This window comes from Galeopterus variegatus, unplaced genomic scaffold (assembly GCF_000696425.1).
Source record: "Galeopterus variegatus unplaced genomic scaffold, G_variegatus-3.0.2 Scaffold2448, whole genome shotgun sequence".
NCBI lineage: Eukaryota > Metazoa > Chordata > Mammalia > Dermoptera > Cynocephalidae > Galeopterus > Galeopterus variegatus.
In genome coordinates, this window is record NW_007728559.1 from 243,044 (window position 1) to 269,124 (window position 26,081).

A 26,081-nucleotide genomic window follows, 5' to 3' on the forward strand; every position below is an offset into this window, starting at 1 on the left:
CCCCCCCCTACCCCCCCCCCCGCCCGTAATCAGCCTGACACCATGATACCTTGACTTCTTTAATTAGTGCCAGCACTTTACATCAACACTTAAGTTTTTGTACCCTCTTTCTTGTCTTTTGTCTTTTTTCCGTGTCCGGCAACGGATCGCAACCCTCAGTGTTGCCCCCATACCGGACCAGTGACCGGCAACGGGATCGCAAGCCTCGGTGTTGCTCCCGCGCCTCGCTCAGCCAGTGAGCGGGAGCCGGTCTGTATGTGGGATCCGAACCCTCGGACGGGAGCGCCGCCACGCTTCCCAAGCGGCGCACTATCCAGTGCGCCACCGGGCCGGCCCTGTACCCTCTTTCTTACCACTTAAGTTTTTGTACCCTCTTTCTTATCTCATCCTGTACACTGTTCATTCCTTTAAAATTCCCATTACCCCATGATATTCTGGGTTTTGACCTCTTTTTGCAGTCTAGCAGCACCCATCAACCTTTATATTCAACCTCACTTTTAGAGTTATCTGTTTTGATTGCTGCTTTGTTTTTGTCCCCAAATCCTTTCCACCTTTAGCCATCCTCACCTGACATAAAGGCCAAGGTAAGAATAGAGCCTCTTCCCCTTTTGAACTTTCTCTGTGCTCAGTTCTAGAGTACCAAACAGTGCTTGATTCAATCAACTCTGACTTCATAATTTTTAACTTTGATTGGGTTCTTTCTTTTTCTTTTGAAAAACCTCTTTATTTTTACCTACAATGTTTAATCCTTTTTTAGTACACTAAAGATTTTATTTTCGTCTCTCAGTTGTTAACCTTGCCTACTAATTACTTAATTGGAAGTCATCCTTTTCATTTTTCCTAAAATTTTCAACCTGAAATATTTTTCCTTTACCCTCATCCAGACATTAATTTTAGAAATCAAGCATGTCTCACTTTTCCGAAGTTAACCTTATCTCCTATTTCCTCCAATTTGCCATGACCGCATTTAGTGAAATTGCATCTTTATCTCTTTCTCTCTACTTCCTTATGCTTAAAAGCATTTTTAGGTTTTTTTGTGTGTTTTTTGTTTAAGGACGAAAGAGGTTTGTCCTTACTGCCTATTTTCCTTATTTCTTGTGTTCTTTTTTACCATCAACATTTGTAAAAAGTGTTTGTTACTATCTTGTGACTCATTTTTTTACTCTTTGAGTATCTAATACTGCCAACTAACAGTGTCCCTTTAAAAATTATCTGCCATGTACTTAACACATTTATTCACTTATTTTTCATTATCACGCCTCCATGACTTCATTACTGTGAGTTATCACCTACTTTTGAAACCATTTTCCTCAACCTCTGTTAAACTGTTACCACCATTTTTCTTCTTCCTTTTTGGCTGCTACTCTATTTCATTGCCTTTTCTTCCTTCAGTTTTCTTTCCTTTTTTATGTTTCCTTTCTTGGTAACTTAACCACTTTCACTTTGAGCTTTGAACTTTAAATCTTCCAAATTCAGTCTTTAATTTTCCTGAGATCTGACTCTGTGTTTCTATTTTGTAGGCATTTTTTTTTTTTTTACCTTAGACTCACATCTCAGAAGACTACAGATAAGCCAGATGTTACCTTCTGTCTAGGATTCACGTGACGACCACCCCAGTACTCTTTAAGTGCCATCTCTTTCAGGGCATCGTTTACTTGAATGTGGAACACCAGCTGGAAATAATTCACTGGCCCAGGTTTCTGAAGCTCAAGAAGTTCTCTTGATCCACTGTGCCTCATGGTTTCCTGAGACTCCATCTGCCTCCCAACTACTGCAGAGTTCTGTACTCATATTCCAATTACTTTAAACCAGGCCCCAGGCATCCTTTCACTAAGTATACTGCTGGATATAATGCTGGTCTTATACTCTCCCAAACACATGGTCACTGAATGGAGGGTTTACTTCTGCCCTTAATTTATAGGTGATCAAATTGGAAAATATTTTGTTTTTCTTAAACTGGGGGCTATTCTGCCTTTCCTTCCCTGGTTTATCATAGGTGCCCCACCTGTCCTACAGAACTTCTAAATCCATTCTATCTCAAAACATTCCCAGTTGGTCCCAGACACTCTTTTTGCACTGTTCCCAATTCTGAGTGGGCCCCAACTCTGCACTTCATTCTCATCAGACACAGCTCTTATTCATTGTTAGCTTCATATGGAACTGAAAGCTTCCATTGCTGCTCTTTTTAGGGTTTGTAAGTCCTTTTTCCTTTTTCTTTACCTCAGTGTACCCTTGGTTCCCTCTCTGTCTTAGGTACCTCCCACTGAATGGCACACCCTTACTTCTGCACACTGTGGATTCTTGTTATAGGCTTGAGTTCTGTATGTACAGAAGCTTCATTTTCTCCAAAGGATGACTACCTTTAATTCCCATCCCACACCAACTCTATAGCATATCAATTTGTCTTTTCCCTCTGGACTCATACCTGCCCCAATCCATTCTATAAGGACTCCCATCTCTATATGAGTTGATTAATCTTCCCCAAAGTATATTTGCTCCTGTACTCATTTTCTACAGCGGCTTTTCCTTACTCTTTATTAGTTCCTGGAATGCCCTGTCCTTCCCTCTCAGTTTATCTTCTTTGAAGTGTGTGATCACCACAGCCATTCCTTTCTTTGAATGCTGTAGTGTTCATCTCTTCTGCCTTTTATTATACTTATATGGGTCTGTATTATCTCCTTGAGAAGAAGGAGTCTGTGTATTCATCATATCACCTAGCACATTGCAAACTGCAGGTGACAGTTTTTTCTGATATTATAAAAGGCTCTAAATATAATCTCAAAAGAGGATATTTAAAAATCTTGAAGCAGTTGGTAGAGCATTGTTGAAGTAAGACTCTTCCAAAGAGAGGCATCATTAAATGTGCAATTTTTAGGTGATTTTTTTTTTAAGACATTATTTTAGGTTCAGTTTAGATTATTGCACCTTATTTGCTTGTAGCTTTTGGGTAGTAATAGAAATCATCTGAAAAAAATGCAAATGAATTACTGTGTAATATTGTTATTGTTTCTTAAAATGATATATGAGAAGGCTTTTTCTCTACATATAAGACAATAGAATTAAGTTAACAGACATAACTAATATCAATTTTTTTGTAGCAGAGTTTATTTCAGCCAGGTTCATTTCAACAAATATTCATTATGTACCTACTAGGCAGGTACAGTTTGCTAAGAAGTATGGCAAGCTGGTAGTAAAGAATCAGACAAATCTGGATTTGAATTCAAGCTTCACCATTTATAACCTACGTGATTTTGGGCAGGTTACTTAAATTGATTCTCAGTTTGCTTTTCTTGAAGTGAAAGCTGTTGTGCTTATTAGAGAAAATGTACTTAAAATGCTTAGTAAAATGATTTGCACTTAGGAGATTCAGGTGATGTTAGCTATTAATTTCTAAGTTGTCATTGTTAGGAAGGGGAGGTAAAGTCCTTGACTTTAATTTTCACAATTTAGTAGGGAAGATATATTTACCTAGCTTAATGTAAAAACTGATGACTATGAGAGCACAGAAGAGGTAAGGATAAATTCTTTAAGAAATGAGGGAAGACTTTCTATAAATGGCATTTAACTTAGGCTTTGAAGGGTGATTTTTTAAAATTCCAGGGAAAAAGAAAACTTATAAAATTTATTTCTATACAGTGGACAATACATAGTACTGAATTTTTGAAAGATCTGTTTGGGTTCATATTATATAGATTTATTGGCATTAAATAATAGTGACTAGAAGAACAGTTGGATTATTGTGATAGTATCATAACTGGTCTTCTGCTCACAATTTTCCCCCTTTTTTTCAATTTTTTCTTTCTTCTGCTGCTAGTGTAGGCATATCTGGTCAGGTGATTTTTTGACCTAAAATCCTTTGACTTCCTAACATTGATAGGATGAAGTTCAAATTTTCTGAACAGTATGAGACCTTTCATTGTAAAATTCCTAACTACTTTTTCAGCTCCAACTCCTTTTTGTTTTCTTGAAAATTCTTCTATATCTTTGTAGTTGCTCTTTGCTTTGCCTGGGGCTGAGCAGTAGGTCCTTCTTAATTGAAAAGAACTCCTAATTGTTGTTTGGCACTTCCCCCATCTACCTGCAGCTTCCCTTCATGCAACCACAGAATTCTGTATGTGTCACTATTTTTATCTTATGTTAATTATTTATGAATATGTTTATTTAACAAATATTTTTTGGGCATTTATTCTGTGCCAGCCCCCATGTGTCTCCCTCACTTTACCTCCCCACAATACCATGAACTCAAGGGCAGGCAACTTGCCTTCTTTGTTATGGCATCATCAACCTCTAGTTTAGTGTTGTAAATAGTAGACATACCATCAGTATTGCTGGATGTTAAGGGAATCATTCTTTTTGTGTTTCTTAGAGAGTAAAGTTGTTAATTATACGGAATCAAGATTATTAGGAAAATCAAGATTAATAGGTCAAAGGGAGTTTTTGTCCTCAATTTTCTTAGGTATTATTTACACATGATAAAATTAACCTTTTTTTAAAGAATAGCTTAATGAGTTTTGATAATTGTATGCAGTCATGTAGGTGGCAGATTTTTTAAACCTAGGTCTTAACGTTATGTTTTTATTATATTGTAACAAAAATCTTAACTTTTTCTTTTTTTGTAGATTTATTTCTATATTGCTGTTAACTTTATGGAGATCTAATAGGAAGAAGAAGAGTAGTATTTTTTTTTCCTTTTTATTTGTGAGCTGTGGATACACTTTCCATTTCTCTAATTATACAAAACCTTTATAAGTATGGGATTTGTGTATTAAATACAAATCAGTCAGAGAAATGGTATAAGTCCTTTTTTTATAGACAGGGAACTCTAAATTAAACTGGATTCAGACAACTAAAAGTTTTAAATTACCAACATTTTAGCCAGCCCCATGGCGCACTCAGGAGAGTGCGGTGCTGGGAGCGCAGCGACACTCCCGCCGTGGGTTCGGATCCTATATAGGACTGGCCGGTGGGCTCACTGGCTGAGTGTGGTGTGGGCGATACCACACCAAGGGTTGCGATCCCCTTACCAGTCACGAAAAAAGACAAAAAAAAAATTACAAACATTTTAATATGGTACAATTTGTGGAAGACAGATGTGGAAGCCATGAAAAAGATCCTAAAAAGTAATTTTATCTCTCCCCTTACCAATAAACAAATAAACCAAAAACAGTCTGCTTTTTTTTGCCAGAGAAAGAAGAAAGAGCTTTAAAATATCATATTTTTAAAAAATTGCTTATTTTGGTTCACATTTTTTAGGAATCAGACAAACTCTTGGACTTAATTCTCTGAGGAAACAACAGTTGTGTATATAAATTTTTGCATATAATTTCAGGGTTTCCAAAACTCATAATGTGAAGTAACAAAATTTTATTTTTGTGATATTCTCTTAAATTTGTAAGCTCTTTAATAGTAGTTATTCCCAGATTGAAGAAATGACTATTAGAAATCTTCTGAGGATATTTTTTGGGTATTACAGATAGTTGTACATACATGCTGTGCTGGTGATGGTTACCTTGTATCTGAGAGTAGCCATTGACCTGGTGTGTTGGCTGTTGTTTTTCAAATTTTAGCTTGAGTAAGAGTCACTGAAAAAGCTTGTTAAAGCAGATTCCTGGGCTCTGCTGCACTCAGTAGGTTTGTTGGGGACCCCAGACTTCGCATTTCTAAATAAGCTTTCAGGTTATGCTGATGCTTTTAGTCTGTGACCCCACTTTTAGAAATACAGTGCTAAACTGATCCTGGCCTTCTAATGCAGGAATTAAAAGTGTATATAAAAGCTATTATCTTTGGGTACAAAGTTTGGTTAGTGGTTTTTTGTTCTGTGCTTAGGGGAAACTATTGTTTCAACTGATGAGTTCTGCTTTAATTTATTTTTTAAAGACCTCTTCTAGTAATTGCAAAGGACTCTCAATGTTTGAATTTACAAATGGTAAATAGTGGCATTTAGCTTAAGTACTGTTTATTTTCTGTATCATTTAGATTCTAAACCGCCCCCCCCCACCAAGTAAGTTAAGAATGGGAAGTGATAAAAAAATATTATTGATAACCATTCATATTAAGGTAAAAATGTTATAAGCAAATAATTAGAATTGTTTTCAACTCTTAATAGATGAAAAAATTTAATGCTCTTTACGTTTTTAATTATTCTTAGTATTTCCTTTTTTATATATAATGGCAAGGTACTGATCATCTAAGAATATGCTTAGGGAAATACATGTCATTAGAAAATAAATAGGTAAAATGGAAATATAAGATAAAATGTTGAATTAAACAGGGATGACAGACATTATTTTATTGTTTACATCATCTTGTTAAAAACTAGAAACAAGTGTTGAGTTGAAAGATAGTTATAAATATGACTTACTATATAGCAAAATTATTAAAATCTCTTTTGTCTCCCCAGCTTTCACAGTAACCATGCAAGTAAAAGGTTTTGTATTTTTAAGAAGCATGCAGAAGATCTCAGGTAATTAGCTGAATATTTAAAATTCTTTCTATCGAAAAATTATGACTTTTTTTTTTTTTTTACATAACAGCTTTTTAGATATAATTCACATACCGTACGATTCATGTGTTTAACATGTACAGTTAAGAGTTTTAGCGTATTCAGTGTTGTGCAACAATCACCATGGTTAGTTTTAGTACATTTCATTACTCCACAAAGAAACCCTGTATCTGTTAGTGGTCGTTCCCATTTCTCTCCAGCTCTACACATCCCTAAGCAACCACTAATCTACTTTCTGTCTGTATATAGATTTGCCTATTCTGGACATTCATATAGGAGGATACTTCAAAAAGTTTGTGGGAAAATGGAATTGAAAGATGATACAGATCTTTCCATGAACTTTTGAAGACCCCTCATAAATGGAATGATACACTTTGTGATCCTTTGTTACTGGCTTCTTTCATTCAGTATAATGTTTTCAGGGTTCATCCATGTTGTAACATGTATCAGTACTTCATTTTTTAAATTAGTGGACAATGTTTCATTATATGGATATACCATAGTTTATCTCTTTAGGTTGTTTTCACTTTGAGGCCATTATGAATAATGCTATAAACATTTGTGTACAAGTTTTTGTATGGACATGTCTTTTTATTTCTCTTTTTATGTAGTATTGGAATTGCTGGGTTATATGGTAACTCTGTGTTGAGCTTTTGAGGATCTGCCTGACTGTTTTCCAAAGTAACTCCAGTATTTTACATTCCCACAAGTAGTGTATGAGGATTCCAGTTTCTCTACATCTTTGTCAACATTTGTTGTCTTTTTTTGATTATAGGTCCTAGTGGATATGAAGTATATTGTGGTTTGCTATAACTTTTTATTTTTTTTAACCTGACATTAAGATGTCTAATTTGGAAATCCAGATAATTGTTACTGGACATTACAGAATTCTGTTCGTTATATCCTTAGACTAGAGATGTGATTAGCCATTGTTCTCTTGCTAAATTTATTTCAGTAGTGACAGTTAGTGTCAAGATGAAATCTTCATACATTTGCATTGTAAAATGAGAACAAAAATATGGCTCTCCAACAATATTTGACTATTAAAAAGATATCTAAGATATCTAGTAAAGTAACTAACACTTTTTCAGTTTCGAAGTAAATTTCTTAAACCACAGGAATTTTTGAAATCAGAATATATTCTGTATAGTTCTTCTTTTCTTTTTCAAATGAAGAGAAGTGTGCAACTTGTTTACGTTCCAGAAAGAACTATTGATGAATATTTCTAAAGGCATTGATAATTAGCTTTGGTTGTACCACACACTTAACTCAGAATTCCCTGAACACCATTTTTTCATATTCTTCTGATTTCTTTGGTATCCATCTTTCTTTGTTTATTTTGCTCATCTTGCCATTGTTCCTTGAGATATTGGTGTTTTTGCTCCACCAAGCTAATCAGTAGAAATAGGTTTAGTCAGTGCTTGTTTTGATGCTTTGGGTTAGTATCAAAGGTGAAATGGGGAGGATGATATTGTATCTCAGGACCCTTGTATTTATTATTTCCTGTGCCTAGTTTGCTTTTCCCCCAGATATTGTATGTTTAGCTTCTTTATCTCCTTCAGATCTCTACTCTGAAGAGCAAGCTTTTTCTTGACTAGTACAAGTTGAGCATCCCTTTTTCTGAAAATCTGAAATCCACAATGCTCCAAAATCCAAAACCTTTTGAGCGTCAACTTGATGCTCAAAGGTAATGCTCAGAATATTTAGGATTTTCAGATTAGGGATGCTCAACTCATAAGTTTAATATAGATATTCCAAAATCTGAGAAAATCCAAAATCAGAAACACTTCTGGTCCCAAGCATTTCAGATAAGGGACACTAAACCTATATATTTAAAATTGTGTCTTCTACCCCTTGCCTTCATCCCGTACTCTGTATCTCTTTATGCTTTAGTTTTCTCTAGATCATCTGATATACAATATGTATTAATTTTTTGTTTATGGTCTGTGTCCTCTAACTGCATTGTGTGTGGTTTGGTATTTTTTGTCTATCCTTGGCACATAGCAAACACTCAGTAAATATTTGTTGAATAAATTAATGCATATGTTGAAAATGATATATGTGGACAATAGGTTCCATCTGTGATGTTGGGCCAATAGCTAACAGGGAGAAAAAAATTTGATTCAGTTTTAAAAATATATTAGTACTACTTTTAAAACATTTACTGAATCCAGGGAAATAGATTAAGCTATATTATATGTTGTCTTTACTGAAAACTTTTATAAGAATGAAAAGGGTTTTATCCATTCTAAAAAATGAGACTTTAATTTGACTTTTACCTCACTGTTGACAGCTCAGTTGTATGTTTGGGTTTTAAATGAAATATATGATTATAAGATCTGGGTATTTTTATCTCAACTTGGGTAGGTCTTAAAGTAGAAATTGGTATGTCTGTGAATGGAACTTAGCATATTTATAATTCGATACAGAATAATTTTTGAATTTACTCTTATTTAAATTGAATATTCTTTAGCTATTTCTATACAGAATAATTTCTGAACTTATTCTTATTTAAATTGAATATTTATTCTTTAGCTGTTTATTATTCATCTAACATGTACATAGTGTAACAGATCCTATAAAGATGACAGTGATGAATCAGTGTTGGAACCAACCTTCTGGGAATGTATAGTTTATTGGATGGGAGATAAAGTGTCACCATAAATAACTGGATTTTAATAAGAGTAGTGAAAGTTATTTCAGAGAGAAGAGAGATTACTTGGATTTATCTGGATAGGTGTTGGGTGTACTTGGGTTTAAAAGATGGGCATTGTTTCTACCGATAGAAGAGGCACATAGGGCATTCTCTTTGGAAGAAATAGCACAAATAACGGTGCAGAAATGAATAGTAGAAGGCACATGGAGGTAATGGCTAATAAGTAAATGGATTGAGCATGAAGTTCATATAATAGTAATAAGACTGAAGTCTGACGCAATAGTTTTGAGCGTAGAGCCAGATTTGAAAGCACTGAAAATGAGGTTAAGGAATTTGGACTTAATTCTGAGGGCATTAGAGAACCATTAATATTTTGTGTAGAATCAAGAGATACTGAAGGAAATCTAAATTCAAGTGTGTGCAAGGTGAGTTGTAGATGAATGAATCATATAGATAAGGGCTATTCTGGTAGTTAATAATGTTTTAGTAAGGACCTTAGTTAAGGACCTTTACCAACTTTATGTCCTTTGTAGATTACTAAACTAACTCTGTATTCTGTGGTAAGGTGATAATTATAGCACCTACCTCTTTGGATTGTTGTAAGATTTAGATGAGATGATATGTTTAATATCATCCTGGCACAGAGTAAGTACTCAATAAGTTGCTAATATTATAAAGTGTTTGACATACTAAATGTTTTAAAGAATAAGAGAGTCAGAGATAACTATAGTTTGATTTTTAGTGTCAGGGGAATGGCATCATAAGAAAGACCAGTCAGGATGAGTTGATTTTGGGAGAAAGTATGTGATTTTAGTTTTATGAAGGTCAGTTTTGATGTGTCATTGTGACGTCTAGGTGTAAATACAAAGCATTCTGTTAGAGTGCAGTTTCAGGGGAATAGTCAGTCTAATGTATACTATTTGCATTCATACTGATAAAACAATTTATACTATGTGATAAACTTTGAAAGTATATATTTGTGCTTTGTTAATAAACTGACAATAACAATGATTGCATTGCCTGACCCATTTTTCTCACCTAAGCAAAAATAATTTATTAGAGGTATTACAAAGAATCTCATGGACCCCTAAGTGGAAGACGTACTGCCAGAGCAAGTAAGGGAAACAGAAAATCATTAGGAACTCACATGATTTCTCCCAAGTTTGACTTGCTGAGGCAGGATGATATTGTCTTTATTTTCTCTAGACTTGAGTTTCTTTCTTCTTTCTCTATGCAGACCACCTTTCTCTATTAATGAGCTAGGCATAGCATTCCCAGCCTTGTACATTTTCCCAGACCAAAAAATTTGATTATATTGGTTAGAGTGCAGTGTTATTATACCAAGGTCAAGAGTTTGGGTCCCCGTACCAGCCAGCTGCCAAAAAAAAAGAAAAAAAAGAAAAAAGAAATTTGATTATAAATCCCAGTTACAAATCCCTGTTTAGAGAAGGCTTGAGTGAGGCATTCCAACCCTTACCCAATTAACTATGTCCAGTAGACTAGGCTTGTAGCCTACTGCTTACCAATGAAACTGTTTTTAATATCTGTGAGGGTAGTTTGTTCATAGAAAAGACTGTGGTTAGTTATTTAAGCTGCATGTTTAAAATTTTAACTTTCCTTAAGCTTTTAAGTTTAACTTACAGATATTCCATTTAGAAATCTAGTACTTTTTAATAGTCACTTTCAAGGGTGCCTTTAATTAGTGTATGATAAAGTTCATTTAAGTTGAGCAGACTAAAGTTTTTTCAACAGTATTATTTACAATGCAAATTACTTTAACCAACTTAACATCATTTACACTATAATATATTTGATTTTCTTTAAACAGCATTTCAAATGCTTGACCCAGTAAGCTCCCAGGTGTTTAACTCTTATATTAAATTAAACATATAGTGGCTTTTTAAGCTCTGTGAAACATTCTAATATTTTTACAGGCTTAATAATATTTTTAAATACCTTTCAACTGAAAATCACAAGTCTAAACACATTTTAAATTAGAATCTTAAGGTTAGTGTCACATACTTTATGGCAGTTATGTTTAAATACTTCAAATAGCACATGCAACACAGTTTGATCCATTGAGCATAAAACTCTTGCTGTACTCAGCAAAAAGTATTGATGACTGTGAGAATTTTTTTCTAACCTCTTTGAAAATTTATACTCATTACATACTTTGTTTAAGAACTGCAGTACTCAGTGAAGTTTTGTTAAAGAGAATGAGTAGTTCAGGCCCCAGCAGGTAGGCTAGTTCACATTGCCTGGGATGATGAGGAGCTCAAGCTGTGGACTTCAATATTTTATTAACTACTTCAGTTAATTCAGTGTTAAGTGAGAATAATACCTACCTTCAGTAGTTGTGGTGCGAATCAAATCAAACAATGTATGGGAAAACCCTTGACGTGTAATATACAATTAATGGCAGTTATAACATGTTCTGTTTTTAAAGCCTTCATGTTTCTCTCTTAATTTTATCCTCAACCAAAAGTGCTAGATTGTAGGCTCCGTTAGAGCACAAACTGTAAATTTTTTTGTTCACCATTATATTCACAATACCTAGTCGTACATGTATAAAGACAGTGTCTATAAGTATATATTGAGTGAATGAATGCTGTATCCTCGCTTTGCAGATGGTCTGAGGGACAAATAGAATGTGACTTGCCAGAGTTATTCAGGTTGATAGTGGAGCCAAGACTGGCTGTAGGTCTTTTGACTCCTAGCTTTTGTCAACTGGTAAACATTTATAAAAAATAAATACTTTCTATAAATAAATGGTAGCATAATTTGGACATGATTGTTCCATTGTCTAGAGAGTCATTTCAGTTATATCAAATTCATATTTAAAAAATGGGAAGTTACAGTTGTGACACAAAAAGCAAATCATGGAAAAGTAATCATTGAACTTGTGTATGGATTTTCATAAAAGATAAAAACCTTTTCTTTTATACTATTTGCTTTTTTATAGGGGCATTACTCTAGTGTGCCTTAATTGTGATTTCCTAAATGATGTATCTGGCTTAGATAATATGGCTACACACTTAAGTCAACATGAAACTCACACTTGCCAAGTTGTAATAGAGAAAGGTAAGTATATAACTGTGCTAATTTGGATTTTTGATATTTATTTTCCAGTATTTTTGGTCAGCCACAATATAGGCTCTTTACTGAATCATTATTCTCACTCATCATATTTCATATGCTCTTGTAAATGTAAAACTTTTCTTCTAATTTCAGTTTCTGTCCCAACTTCTGAACATCTTTCTGAGTAAGTTTAATTTTTATTCAGTGCATTTTACTTTGATGGATTTTTAGCACTATCACCTTTTAAAAATGTATCATTAATAGGAATGAAAAATATTAAAGTAGTTTGTTTTTGTTTTTTTTTTAAAGCTGCTTGTTGAAATAGGTTCCTACTCTATGAAGCTCTTGACCTGGTGCAAGACAAATTGGAATTTCCTAAGTTCAAAGTTCTGAGATGTTTTCTTACACAAAGGCAGTTAAGCAGCCAAGTTCACGACACTAGCTCTCGTTATGCAGCCCTTTTCATCTTTCAGATGGGACTAGATTCTTATTCCACCTTATCTTTGTGTCAAGTTGACATATCTTAACATATATTTTTTCTCCAGTTGGCTCTCTCTAAAAATAACTTTTGTTGCTCTAGTCTTTTCTTACTGTGCTTAAAATAATTTTTGTTTTGCTCTGCTGTAGCTGCCTTCAGAATAATATATTCCGAATGATATGGTTGTTTGTCTTTATGTATGTTTTGTGTGCTTTCTTAATTTCTCATAAGTCTGAAGTTTTTAGGCCAGATGATTGTCTTTTTCCTCATTTGTTGTCTGTCATTGTGCTATCTTTCTTATTTTTCAGATGCAGAAGCAGCCCCAAGATTTCAAAAAATGTCCAGGGTACACCTGGACAGTGTCCCCCTACGACGGACACAACTGATGCCTGTTCTCTCTTTCCAAGGAATGTGAATAGTTTGACTGTGGGACCTGCTCTAGTTTGTGACCTCAAGAAATCAGATCTTGAGGAGACTCCCTTTCTACATGGCTGGCCTCTCATAAGGCTGATACTGATTTGGCCAGAGATGGCCTCAAGGCCCACCAGATTGAGCACACTTCCTACTGGGGGCTTTGGCTCTTGTTCTTAAGCTTATGAGTTAGTTATAACCAAGAAAAGCCCATCAAATCAATACTTCAACATCCAAGTTGAAGTTTAGACATTTTGGTTGTTGCTCTTAAATCTTCCTCTAGTGTGAAAGCAGTCCAAGAAATACAAAAGCTCTGGTTGTTCGGAAACCATGGCTACTTTCATGTCCTTGGAACAACAGGTCTCTACTATTTTGTTTCAGAATTGCAGTTAGTTTTACTGTCATTTGAAATGTATTACCCAGTATTAACTCTATAATTTTTTCAACAGTACCAATTATCAGATTTTGATTTTTAAAAATTTTAATTTAATTGTAATAGCTTAGTTACTATGTTCTCCAAATTTATTGATGTCTCTTTTATGATGTCTCTTTTTATATTCCTTTCTTTAAAACTTGTTTATTGTTTGCTTTGTTTTGTTAAGAACTCCAAGAGATTCCTTAGAATTCCTTAGAATTCTCTGCATATTTCATATAGCTGCCTACTTGAAATTTTTTTAACTTGGTTGTTGGTCAGACCGTTAGAATTATTATATCCTCTGTCCCGTCTCAGGGTCATTATTAATGTCATCTTAATTGAGTTCTATGGTGTAAAGAATTGGCAAAATCTCTTCTTGTAGACCTTAAAAACAAGTTTTTTTGTTTTTAGTTTAATTTAATTTTATCAATATACAATGTGGTTGATTTTTTGTGTGTCCAGCGAACAGATATGAAGGGACACAAAAACAAGTTTTAAATTATATATCTGTAAATCTAATATATAATGTTTACTTCTCCATTAATGTAATTCCTTTGGGTAAAGGTAACATATAAAAAATACATGTATCATAACCAGTAATGCTGGGTTTCTTTACTATATGTTTTTTAATTTGGCATTTATTTATTTTAGTTACATTGAGTATAGATCTACTAAACAGTTTTGATACTATTATTTTCTTTTAATAAAAAGTTATATTGTTAAGTGACTCAGGAATTATTCATTAATGAATAATTTCATATAAAAGCTGTAGATTTAATCCCATAAATAGAGGCTTTAATTGTTATATGAAGCTTTGTTACTTGGTCTGCAGACTGAGAGCTATATGTACTTAGTGCATCTTGCATTTTTTCTTCCAGCACAATTAAAAGGTCACTATTTATATTATATTAATTTCTTGAATTTTAAAGACTAGCAAAATGCCATTTGTGATCTTAACCATAAGGATAGGCAGGGTCTGAAAACCACTCAATTGTGGTTTCTTTAACTCTAAAATCAGAACTTCTACATTTGTACTTTTGAACAGATTTAAAGTCAACTTAGAGGACCACTTATTATGTAATGTGTTCCTTGTGATTAATATCAAAAAAGTTGAATCCATTAGTTTTAAATTTCCAAACTAATTTATACCATGAATGAAAGATTTTCTAAAATCTCCATAAGTGGCTTATTTCTTAGTAGCACACTCAGTGATACACTAGTCTTTATTTCCTTACTTGTCGCTAGGAAGTTTTGTCATCTGCCCTCTTTCCACCCAATTTTTAAAAATTTTGCCCAGCAACAACAACCTACTCACATTTTTAACATTAATTCTCTACTCATTTACAGATGTTTGTTTTACCTTGGTTGTAGTTTAAAAATACGATAAGCCAGATTCTTGATAAAGCAATGTAGGAGTACTGCTTTGTGTTCTTTCATAGAATTTTATTTTTTACAGTATATATCAAATTCATTTTCTTAAAGTATAGACTCTTAAAGTTGTTACCTGAAACTTCGTATTTTAAAGATTGATTTAGATAAAACACTTAAGGCAGTCAATACAAAGCTTGCTCATTATAGGCAATTAGTTGAATTTCAGTTTGGTTGGTGCTAATGAGTTTTAGATTGAATCTGATCCCTCCTTACTATCAAGTTATTCTAAATAGTTTATTCAGCTGATCAGAAATAGCCATTTTATTCATGTGTCCTCTTTGGTTACCGTTGAATAAAATATGTGATCAGTTCAGTTTGTGTTCATCACTGTTCTTAGAAAAGTGACTCTTAAACTACAGATGCTTGGATTCTTGCCCTATTTTTGTCATGTTTTGGCAAAATACCTTGCCACATTATACCTTGGAAAAGCTTTCTGTCATCTACAGATTTGGAGAGGCTACTGTGCATCTCCTCTTTGGTATCATTTATTGAAATATAGGACCATACCATTTTTAATCCTCCGCAGTGAAAAATATATTTATTCGTATGTCTGTGAAATTATGTTGTGAAAGTAGTGCAGCTTTGAAATAAGGTAATCCTAAGTTTAAATGCTAGTTTTGTATCTAACCAGCTCTGTAGCCTTGAGTAAATTACTTAACCTTGCTAAGTCTCAGCTTCCTCATCAAAGATATTTAATAATTCCTTCAGGTGGCTGTAAGAAATATAGATAATGTATGAAAATTAATTAAAAATTTTATTCACATTATTTAATTAAATATTTAAATTATTTGGCGCTGGCCTGTTGGAAAGTAGACAGTAAATGCACAGTGGTGTTGCTGCTGCTGCTGCTGCTGCTTCAGCTGTTATTGCTATTACTGCTTTTACTTCTATTATTACTGCTACTTCCTGATGACAGGAGACCCTGGGAACTCCACATCAGTGGAATCTTCTCATCATTTGAGTGTTTTAGTGGCAATCCATCTGTGCTGTAGTTATACGTAATTTTGACTTGTGGTTCACAGGTCTTGCAGCACGTTCCTCCAAACTGCTGCGTGGATAGCATCTTATAGTAGAACTTTAATTGAATCTTGTATAATTCTCTAATGTCAGAATTGAGTATAATTCTGGCTCTTCTTTTCTAAAGACTATGAGACAACACTGCCTTGTTGAAAACTAGTATAGAATCTTCTCTGTTTAGAAGGAAAGTATTTCTTTTTAGCTTATAGATTCCTTCTTTAAATAAAATTTTTTATTAATTACCAGGCATTCATTTCTAGAAATCTTAGCTACTTATCCAATACTACTAATTTTATGAACATGTATAATTGTAATTATTAGCAATAGTCATGTAGCTGTTACTTTCATAGAACTTTGAAATGACTTTTACAAATCTGCCTTTCTGAGATGTTGGAGATACTGTACTCAATCATGAAATTGCTCTCTATTTGTCTCCCACTTCATTTCCCCCCTCCTCTAAAGCTTTAAGTTTTGCAAGGTTCTTTTTATTGACAGAATGTTGAGAATAGAAAGGTAAGTTCCTCTAGCATACCTTCAGAGCATAGGAATCCATGGTAAATAATAGTAACTCAAGCTTGGAAAACTAGGCTGCATAACCAATTGTCTATTGTATTGATTGAATCACATGTCCTAAAAGCCACAATTCGAAGTGATTTTAAAAGTTGTCTTAGTTCTCTGGGTGACTTCCAAGTTCATTCTAAGCAAAGTATAATGGAAAGGTCATTGACTGGAGTCAGAATATCAGAGCTCAAGATCCAGGTGTCTCACTAACTTCATGGTCAACTTACCTCATTTTCTTCATCTGGAAATGGGGTTGAAAAGAATTTTTGTTTTAGAAACTTAAAAGAGACCTAAAATGTGTTGTCTGGATAAAAATTTGTATATTGTATTTTATTAAATCCCCCTAATTTAAAGAGTATGAAGATGAAATGAAAATGGAAAACTGACTTTCCTTAGAATTGTGAGTACCTCCCTCTTATTTCAGAAAAGCTAAGAGAGAGATACTGAGTTTTGTACTTAGTACCAATAGTAACTATGTGACTCTTTCATGGTATAATATAGATAACTCTTTCATATATTTATTGACACTGAATATCGATACCCTACCTTCTGTGTGCAAGACTGTGTCAGGTGTTAGAAATGAACATGACTAAGACATGTTTCATGAAATATAGACACTGAATCCATTTCTTCACAGGACCAGTCAACTGATTTCATAATCAGTTACACCACGAACACCGTTATACACTGCATTATATGATTTTTGTGAAATGCTATACCAGAAGAGAACCTGGATCTGTTTCCAAAGTGAAATACTACTTTATTATACCATTGTCAGCTGAACCAAAAGTCATTAGTTTTCTTTCATAAATGTAAGCAGTAAGTAAGCTCTTTTAAGAGCAGGATGGCAACCTTTTTCATAAGTCTTACATTTGTTTGTTTTTTTTTTTTTTTTCCTTTTTGTCTTTTTCCGTGTCCGGCAACGGATCGCAACCCTCAGTGTCGCCCCCGCAGCGGACTAGGACCGGCAATGGGATCACAACCCGTGGTGCTGCTCCCGCGCCTCGCTCAGCCAGTGAGCGGGAACCGGTCTGTATGTGGGATCCGAACCCTCGGCGGGAGCGCCACCGCGCTTCCCAAGCGGCGCACTATAGCAGTGCGCCACAGGGCCGGCCCCCATAAGTCTTACATTTGAAAATATTATTTTTGTTAAAAAAATATTTGAAAATATTATTTTTGTTAAAAAAATGTTTTGGTCTCATTTCCTTCTTTAAACTTTTGAAATGTAACTGGGATTGGAGATATTGGGGGCCCGCCGCGGGTTCGGATCCTATATAAGGATGGCCAGGTGTGCTCACTGGCTGAGCACGGTGCGGGCGACACCAAGCCAAGGGTTTGCGATCCCCTTACCGGTCACAAAAAAAAAAAAAATGTTTACGGTCATCTAATATATGACCATTGAAGAATATGTAAGGAGTCATTCCCTTATTTTCGTATGAAATTATGAATTTACTTGGAGGAATTATTGTCTCTGGTCATAATGCAAGTCATAGAGTCTCAAGTGTTCAAAATGGCAGGGTGTCTTCATCTCATGTGTTTAATTTAGCAGGAAAAAAGAAGCAAACTGATCTGATCTAAGCATTCGTTTTGGTCTCATTTCCTTCTTTAAACTTTTGAAATGTAACTGGGATTGGAGATATTGGGGGATTGTGCCTCTAGATTCACTCATGCTACTACGGACATTGATATCCCAAACCAAATCTTTAGCAACTATAGTTTTTCCTGTTCAAAGTAGATGTAATATATTTGCCCCTGGTGTGTTATTGCAAGTCAGTAGGTAGCTATGTATCAAGATCCAGGGGTTTCTGGCAGTCTGGACTTTTGCCTTTGGTATTTGGTAAGGTGGGAAGAATCGGAGACCCAGTGAGATGGAAAGGTAATTGACTGTTTAATGTGATCCTTCATTCAGGAAAGACTGTACGAATCTCTACCAATGGTTCTGAAGTTACAACCTTTTTTTTTAGTCTCCTGGTCTTGAGGGTAGTTGCTTATAGATTATAAATTAAATATCCAGGGTGTAATTCAATGTTGCCAGCAAAACTAAACAAAATAGAGCTCTACTCTGACATTAAAATTTTCTGCTTCATTGATGATCTTATTTTTTTTCACATTTTTTTCTTCACATTTTGTCTTTCTTGATCCCTTGTCTGTCTTTACCTTGCTCTTTCTTCTGTCTATCTACAGTATCTTTCTGCTCTATCTTCCCTAACTTTAGATGACCAAATCATACTTAGGTGTTCAGAAATGTGTAGGTCATTTTGTACTACAGCAAATAGGGCTGGTTTTCAGGGGCGTAGACCAGCAATCATGATTAATGTCTAATATATTGTGTTTGAGGGTGGGGTGAAAGCATGGCAGAACGATCTCAAAACAGTGCAGATATTTAGATGGTCAAAGGAGCTTGTGTTGCACACACTTGAGCAAATTCTGGGCAGGAAGATTGATTCCAGACTACACCCGTGGCAATACTAATAGGAGCATTCATTGAGCACATACAGTGTGCCAGACTCTAAGTGTTTTGAATTTTTTTACTCATTTAACTAATCCTCACAAATCTATGAGATGTGCACTGTTATTGTCCTGGTTTTATGGATGAGTCAACTGAGGTATATAGATAAGTTAGTTTGTCCAACGTTACATGTGGAAAACCTCAATTTAAATTCTGCTAGTCTGTCTTCAGAGACCAAACTACTAGGTTCTATACTCTGTTACTTCTCTGGTTGTATTTGTGGTTACAAATGGTACTTCTTGCCTGACTTATGATTGGCCTAGGAACTGGGTAGGACTGAGTTTACGTGTAAAGGTCTTCTTTCCACAGAATTGTGTGCAGCAACTGAGACACAGTCATAGTGTTGGGATGATAATCTAGGGTCCCAATCTTAGGGCAGTGCTTCTATGATGTATGGGCAGTAGAACATTTGAGCAAAGAATGGCATAAATTTGCCTTTTAGTAAGATTAATTTGGCAATGATACTTACATTTTAGAGTGGAGAACATTTATAGGCAGAGAGTTCAGTTAAGCTTTTTCACTTTCCTGGCATGTTCATAAGGAGGAAGCCTGATTTACAGGAGAAGAATTGGCTTTGAGGCAGTGTAGTTGGAAAATTGAAGTAGAACCCACATGTTTACTGGTTCTGTTGCTTTAATGACATTATTACTTTATCATTTTTAAGGCCTCAGATTTTCTTATCTATGATATGGGAGCAATTGGATGCTATAATCTCTTAGGACTAAAGTCTAACTCTAATATGCTATGATATTTCTGAATTGATTTATCAACTGATTGAAAAATAGTAATAAAAATGGAGGTTCGTGATGTAGATTTTGGAGTTTACCTGAATGGGAGTGATGGATGGAATTGTGCATAAGTATGTGATTCACAAGACCGAGCAGGTCCAAGTGGTAAGTATTTCCAGGTGAATATTCTATAATTTCAATATGTCCAAAACCATATTCATTTTTCCCACAAATTATGCTTTTTCCTTCCCCTGTGAATTCCCTGTCTTGGTTAATGGCGTTACCGTTCTCTTGTGACTTAAGGCAGCCATTTGGAGGGTTATATTTGCTCTCTGCATTTACCTTTACCCAGTGGGTACTGATATTCTGTTGGTTTTAACTTGTTTATCATCTCCCTAAACCTACCTTTTCTCCATTGACACTGCCACTGTTTTAATTGAGAAAGTTATTAACTATCTCTTAACTGGATGCCATGACTTGAGCCTATCTTTTACCAATACTGCCTTTTCTCTTTTCTTCTGATGCACAAATCTGATCATACTTTCTTATTAGCCTTTGAGTAAAGCTCTTAGCATGAACACTTTAGTATGGCAATCAAGACCTCATCTGAAGTGGCCCTTGCTATCTCTTCAGTTTCATTTTTGACTACTTTTCTCTGTGCCTATGTTTCAGTGAAACCACTGAGGGTCTCATATAATTGCCATCTTGTTTCATCCTTCTTTGCTTTTGCTGTGCCTTGATCTCCTTTCTCTGCTTTGCTAACTTCTGCTCTTCCCACAAAACCAAGTTCACTGTAGTATCTTCACTGCTTCCTTTTCTCTTTCCCTTTTGTAGTAGTTCAGTCCTTTGTCTAGCCATTGCATCATATAGGTGTTTCTTTTCTAAAACTTAACAATTCTTTAAAAATATGCTTCAGTATGTTTCCTTGACAATGCAGTCCTTGAGAGGAAAAACTGATTTTTTAAACTGTGGATCACTTAGCACAGTACCTGATGTATATGGAACCTGATAAATAGTTAGATCAGGCACCCTCTCCATACATAAATCTATTAACACTTCTTAGAATACATGATCAGAAGTGGTACTCTATGTGTTTTACTGTTACTTCTTAGTCTGATACTTACCATCTTAGATTTAGTCCTTAATATTTAAGTGGGAGGTCTTGAAAACTGTTGGACTTTAGTACTGGCTTGTGCAACTTCTTTTCAGCTTTTTTAGTATGTTTACAAATATTCTTAAATTGAAGGTTACATTTTTAAAATCAGTTTTGAAAGTATTGGATTTTAAATGATATTGGAAAGAAAGAATGGGGCCTAGCTGAAATGAATCTGAATATTTTTCCCCTTATAGCTTCTCTCCACAACCCATGGCATGTTTATAGTGTGAATGAAACCTCAAAAGAACGTACTACTATAATTGTACCAGAATATTCGTTTTATGTGCAGCCTTGTGTTGGTCATGTGACCTGTAGAGAAATGTAAATAGGGCCATTTATTTCATTTTAGACTTTAGAGGGAAGGGTTTGTCTTTCAGAATTATATCAGAAAGATCTATTTTAGCAGGTTTCTGTAGAGTAGAAAAATTACTTATTTGCAATCCTGATCGCTAATGATGTTGAAATTAATGTAAGCCAGTCAATCCTTCTGATCTCTTTGCATTGAAGTCTTAAGTAGTGTTTGTTCTAAATATGGCTCTACATTTTCCTGTAAAAATTACTGCAACATTCATTAGGTGAAAAGTATAATTACATAATGACAGTTCATTAGCTCAGAACTTTGAGCTTAGCAAATTTCACTGTCTTCTACCAAAAAGCAATTGAATATTTAAAATGATGACCATTTCAGCAGGTATCTTTAAAGAATAAGAATTACAGGTAAGAAATTTTTTTCTTATCCAAAAGTGTTAATAATGTATTAGTAGTTGTATTAAAATGTATTAATCTTAAAGTATTCTTTTATAGTTAAAAAGTTTTAGTATACATTTTAGTGATGAATTTATAACTTGAAATTTTTATGTGCTTTTTTGATTTTTCTTTAGAATTGTTTTTCTAAATGTTTTCACTGGTTATTCTGTTTCTTTAAAAGGAACCAGGGTTTGATACCTGTACTGGCCAACCACCACAAAAAAAAAAGAAAAGAAAAGAAAAGAATACTATTATTGTAAAAAGGCACAAAACAAGATTGGGATCATAAGCCTCTTAATGCTAATTATTTCGATAACTTATTGTGTTCTCACCTACCAGTTTCTTAGCCAATAAAGAGTAATAAAATCCTCTGTCACCACCTTTACTGTAGAAATATTAAGAGGACTCAGTTTCCCCAATTGAAATGCCAGCAATCATAGTTAAACATGCTTAATGGCTTTCATCTTAATTGCTGCATAAAATTAATTTATTACTATAGCCATATGTGAAAATGATTAGCATGGTAATATTTCTTTTGTGAGAATATAAGTTCTTACTTTGATAACATTTCAACAGTAAGATGTAAAGGAAAAATCTTTTATAAAATATTTTGTAACTGCTTTGTGACCAATTTCACAGTTTTTCTAACTGAATTTAAAATGATTAAATGCTTAGAAATAAAAATCAGTTGTAATATACAAATTTATTTCAAAATATAATCTAATATCTACTTTTTGTTTCTTTAGACTATTTTTATATTTTCTTGTTACTTTATGCATGTTATTCTTAAAACTATTATTTTACCATATACTTCATAAAAGCAATGAAATTATACTATATACTGGATATAATCTCATCTTTATGAATGTTGTTATTCATAATTAAATACTTGACAGTTACAAAATCTCTAAACTAAAAAATGATTGCATCTGTATATTTTGTCAATTATTTTGTGTAAGTTTTATTCATTTTAATATGCTTAAAAAATTAGTTGTAAATATTGTAATACACTACCAATATAGTGGTTCTACAGCAAAAGGATATGATCTATTTTAGGTTGTTCCCATTTTTGTGTAATAACTAAAATATAGAAAAGTAATTTTGCACAGTTATTATTAATATCTAATGAAACATTAGCATTTACAGCCCTAATTTTTTAAATGTGCCCTCAGAACAAGGATAAAGAAGGAGGGTATTTGCCAACTCCATATTTTGTTGACTAAACATGAAAGTAGTTTTTAGGATTATTGACATTTCTATCCTATTAGATATCTTTATTTTTGTCTGTGAAATTTAAGTCAATAGTTTTTGCTTATGTTAATTACATTATTCCCTAGGTATAGCTATTAAGCCTTCAGAAAGTTATAAATCACTTAACCCTTGATTAATGGTATTTCAGGTCAGGTAGGCACACTATTCATGCTGATGAAAACTGAGTTTAATATATAGTATCAAAAAATAATATTTAGTCATCAGTAGTTCATAAAACAAAGATCTTCAAGGAAAGTTAGCTTTTATATTAAATTGGTTAGTTTATAAACTTTCTAGATGGCATATACCTTTGTTAATGTAATAAATTATAATTAATAATTTTTAGAAATCAAGAAAAAAATTTATAGTTAATGTTTGAGCAGTGTTTACGAAGGTTTTTAAGAGATTACATCCTTCAAAATTCTAAATTATTTCTGTGATTTTGCTACCTCCAGAGTAGGTTAATTATAATATATACTAAAGTTGCATTATCATTGAATTTCACAATAGATAAAATATTTTATCTTCTCTCACTTTTAAGTCCTACAACAGTAAAAACTGATGCCTACCTGTATCATGTATAAGCATATAATCTGCTTTTAATTTTAAAGAGTAATTCTTGTTTTGAAACTGTTTTGCTAATGTGTTCTTTTATTTTAAATTGTACTTAGCAAAGAGAACATTTCTTAAAAGCTCTTATTTTTAGAGAAGGAAATACATGTTTTTATTCATTTATTTAGCACATTTATTGAATCTCCTGTTTATTCTTATACAATTTATTTTTACCTTAAAATATTTATAGTGGTCATTTACTATTATAGTATAAAATGTACATTAGTTTAGATTTACATTTTAATTATTTTAATCATGCAGTAAAAAAAACTGTTTCATATTTTACCATCGTAAGTATAAAATAAAATCTTCAATACCTATTTTGTTTTCAAGATTAAAAAATGAAGCTACTACTAAGGAACAAGACTCTGTATCTAAGGTAAAGTTGTTTTTTTCCATATGTTAAACATTTATACATTTCAAAGTATTGTTCGTGTGATTTTTTTACTATTTCAATTTCAATATGCATACATCAATAACAATTATTGGCTTGTTATCAGGAAGGAAAAGAATGAGATTTAAAAACTTTCATTAGATATAAAAATCTAACCCTTATTAAAAGTGTAAGCTGTTTTTGTTTTGATGGAGAAATTATGTATTTCACTTACCTGGTATTTAGTTCAACTAGTGAATAACGGAGATAAATTTATTTATTAAAAACCTTGAAATTAATAAAACCTCAATCATTTGGCACATTTGAAAATTAATCTTCCCAGATGATTTGATTTTCTGTTACATTTAAACTGTCAAAAAGTTTTAACTAATTTTTAAAACAAATATTTCGAATGTATATTAAATATGTTTCAGCTATCTTAAACAGGTGCTTTGAATATAAGATTCAGGATTATTGTATAAATGTTATTTACTGGACAGTGTAATAGATGAATATAGAAATAGTTTTATTCAAGTACTTGCTTTCTTGATATTAATTTGTTTTGATATCTCTTAATGTTATTACCTCTTTCTGAGTATAATGAAGTAAAGTAGGTTTGATATTAATCTTTTAAACAGTATTTCTGTAGTGTACTGTACATAAGTGAAATTTAGAAGTATCAGCCTTCCAAGTAGCTTTCTTTTATGCTATGGAAAGTTTTATTTTATTTAAAAGGTTGTTAACTACAAATAAATTTATATACTAGGTACAGGATTTTTAATTATCTGTTTCTACTTGAGTGAGTTTTGGTAGGTTGTGGTTATGGCACATTTTATCTAATATGTCGAACTTTGTACTCTTATGTATGTAGAGTTGCTTGTAGCATTTATTCCCTTATCCTTTTAATGTCTGTGGGATCTGCAGTGATATTCCTGATTCTTTTATTCCTAATATTGATAATGCGTGTTCTTTTTTGTTTCTATTGCTGTCATATATTTTACTTTTACATTTGTTATAAAGAGAATAGTGTTACAATTTTTGCTTTAGACAGTTATCTTTTAGAGCAAATAAAAACTTAAAAAATAAATTTATATTCATCTTCATTTTTACCATTTCCAATGCTCTTTATTTCTTTATGTTGCTCTCTATTTCTATCACATTCCTTTTGCGTAAAGAACTTTCTTTGATAATATCTCACGTTATAGGTCTAGTGCAAGTTAATTCTTCCAAGGCTTTTTTTGTTTATATTTTTTAATCTTTTCATTTTTGAAAGATATTTTTTGGTGGGTATAGAATTCTGTGCTGACAGTTTTTGTTTTCCAACAGTTTAAGAATTTTGTTTCCTCCTGGCTTGCGTATTTTTTCAATTCTTATCTTTGTTTCTAAATGTGTGGTTTTTCTTTGTTTGCTTTAGAGATTTTATCTTTAGTTGTCACCAATTTGAACACGATATATCTAAGTTTATTTTGTTCCATTTGCTTATTTATATGTTTATTTAATTATTGTGGGCATTTATCCTAATGGGTATTTTCTCATCTGTTCTCTGTCTACTGCTACTGGGGTTCCAGTTTCATGTATGTTAAACCATTTGGGTACACACGGGAGTCACTTCAGAGTGACTTTATGAGGTTTTTTTCCCTCTACTTTTTCTAATAGTCTTCTATCAATTCAAACATACACATAAATATGCATAATAGAGGTTCACTATAATTCCATTAGTGAAATGGCAAATTAGCTCTAGTCTCTATTCATGTAAGGCTACATGGGCTATCCATAAAGAATTTCTAAGGTTTTGGCTTTTGTTTTGTTTTTTTGCTTTGTAACTTTTTCAGAACCTTGAGATCTTCAGACTTTATAAAATTGCTTTTTAATTTTATCAAATTAACAGTTAAAAATTTTCCTAGAATGTTTATCATAAAACCATGGTTAATTTGCCCCACTCTTTCCCATCCAATTCTTTAGGGGCAGCCATTTTCAACTCCTTTACTATTTGATTTACCTCCATATTCAAGATAATGTAAGCACATTGTATTTTCTTGATTGTCATTTTTTGACACTGTGGTTGATGTGATGATAATTAAGAATTTACTTCTCTAGATTACTATCCCTGCTTTCCTCTGTCCCCAACATCACATCTAGGGCTAAAGGTAGAATGA

At 33.2% G+C, this 26,081-nt stretch overlaps 1 protein-coding gene across 4 annotated transcripts in view; it reads left to right on the plus strand.

The window, feature by feature from the left end:
* ZNF280D (zinc finger protein 280D) overlaps positions 1–26,081 on the plus strand; it is a 114,637-nt gene that overhangs the window by 77,609 nt on the left and 10,947 nt on the right. For 3 of the 4 annotated variants that reach the window (XM_008581736.1, XM_008581733.1, XM_008581735.1), the window contains 3 exons: positions 6,401–6,463; positions 12,121–12,239; positions 13,023–13,399. In XM_008581736.1, the coding sequence (XP_008579958.1) occupies positions 6,401–6,463; positions 12,121–12,239; positions 13,023–13,129 (289 nt within the window). In that variant the 3' untranslated portion in view covers positions 13,130–13,399. Of the gene's footprint in view, positions 1–6,400; positions 6,464–12,120; positions 12,240–12,389; positions 12,421–13,022; positions 13,400–23,885; positions 23,932–26,081 lie in introns of those variants that run through there. The other variant, XM_008581737.1, reaches the window with a different exon arrangement.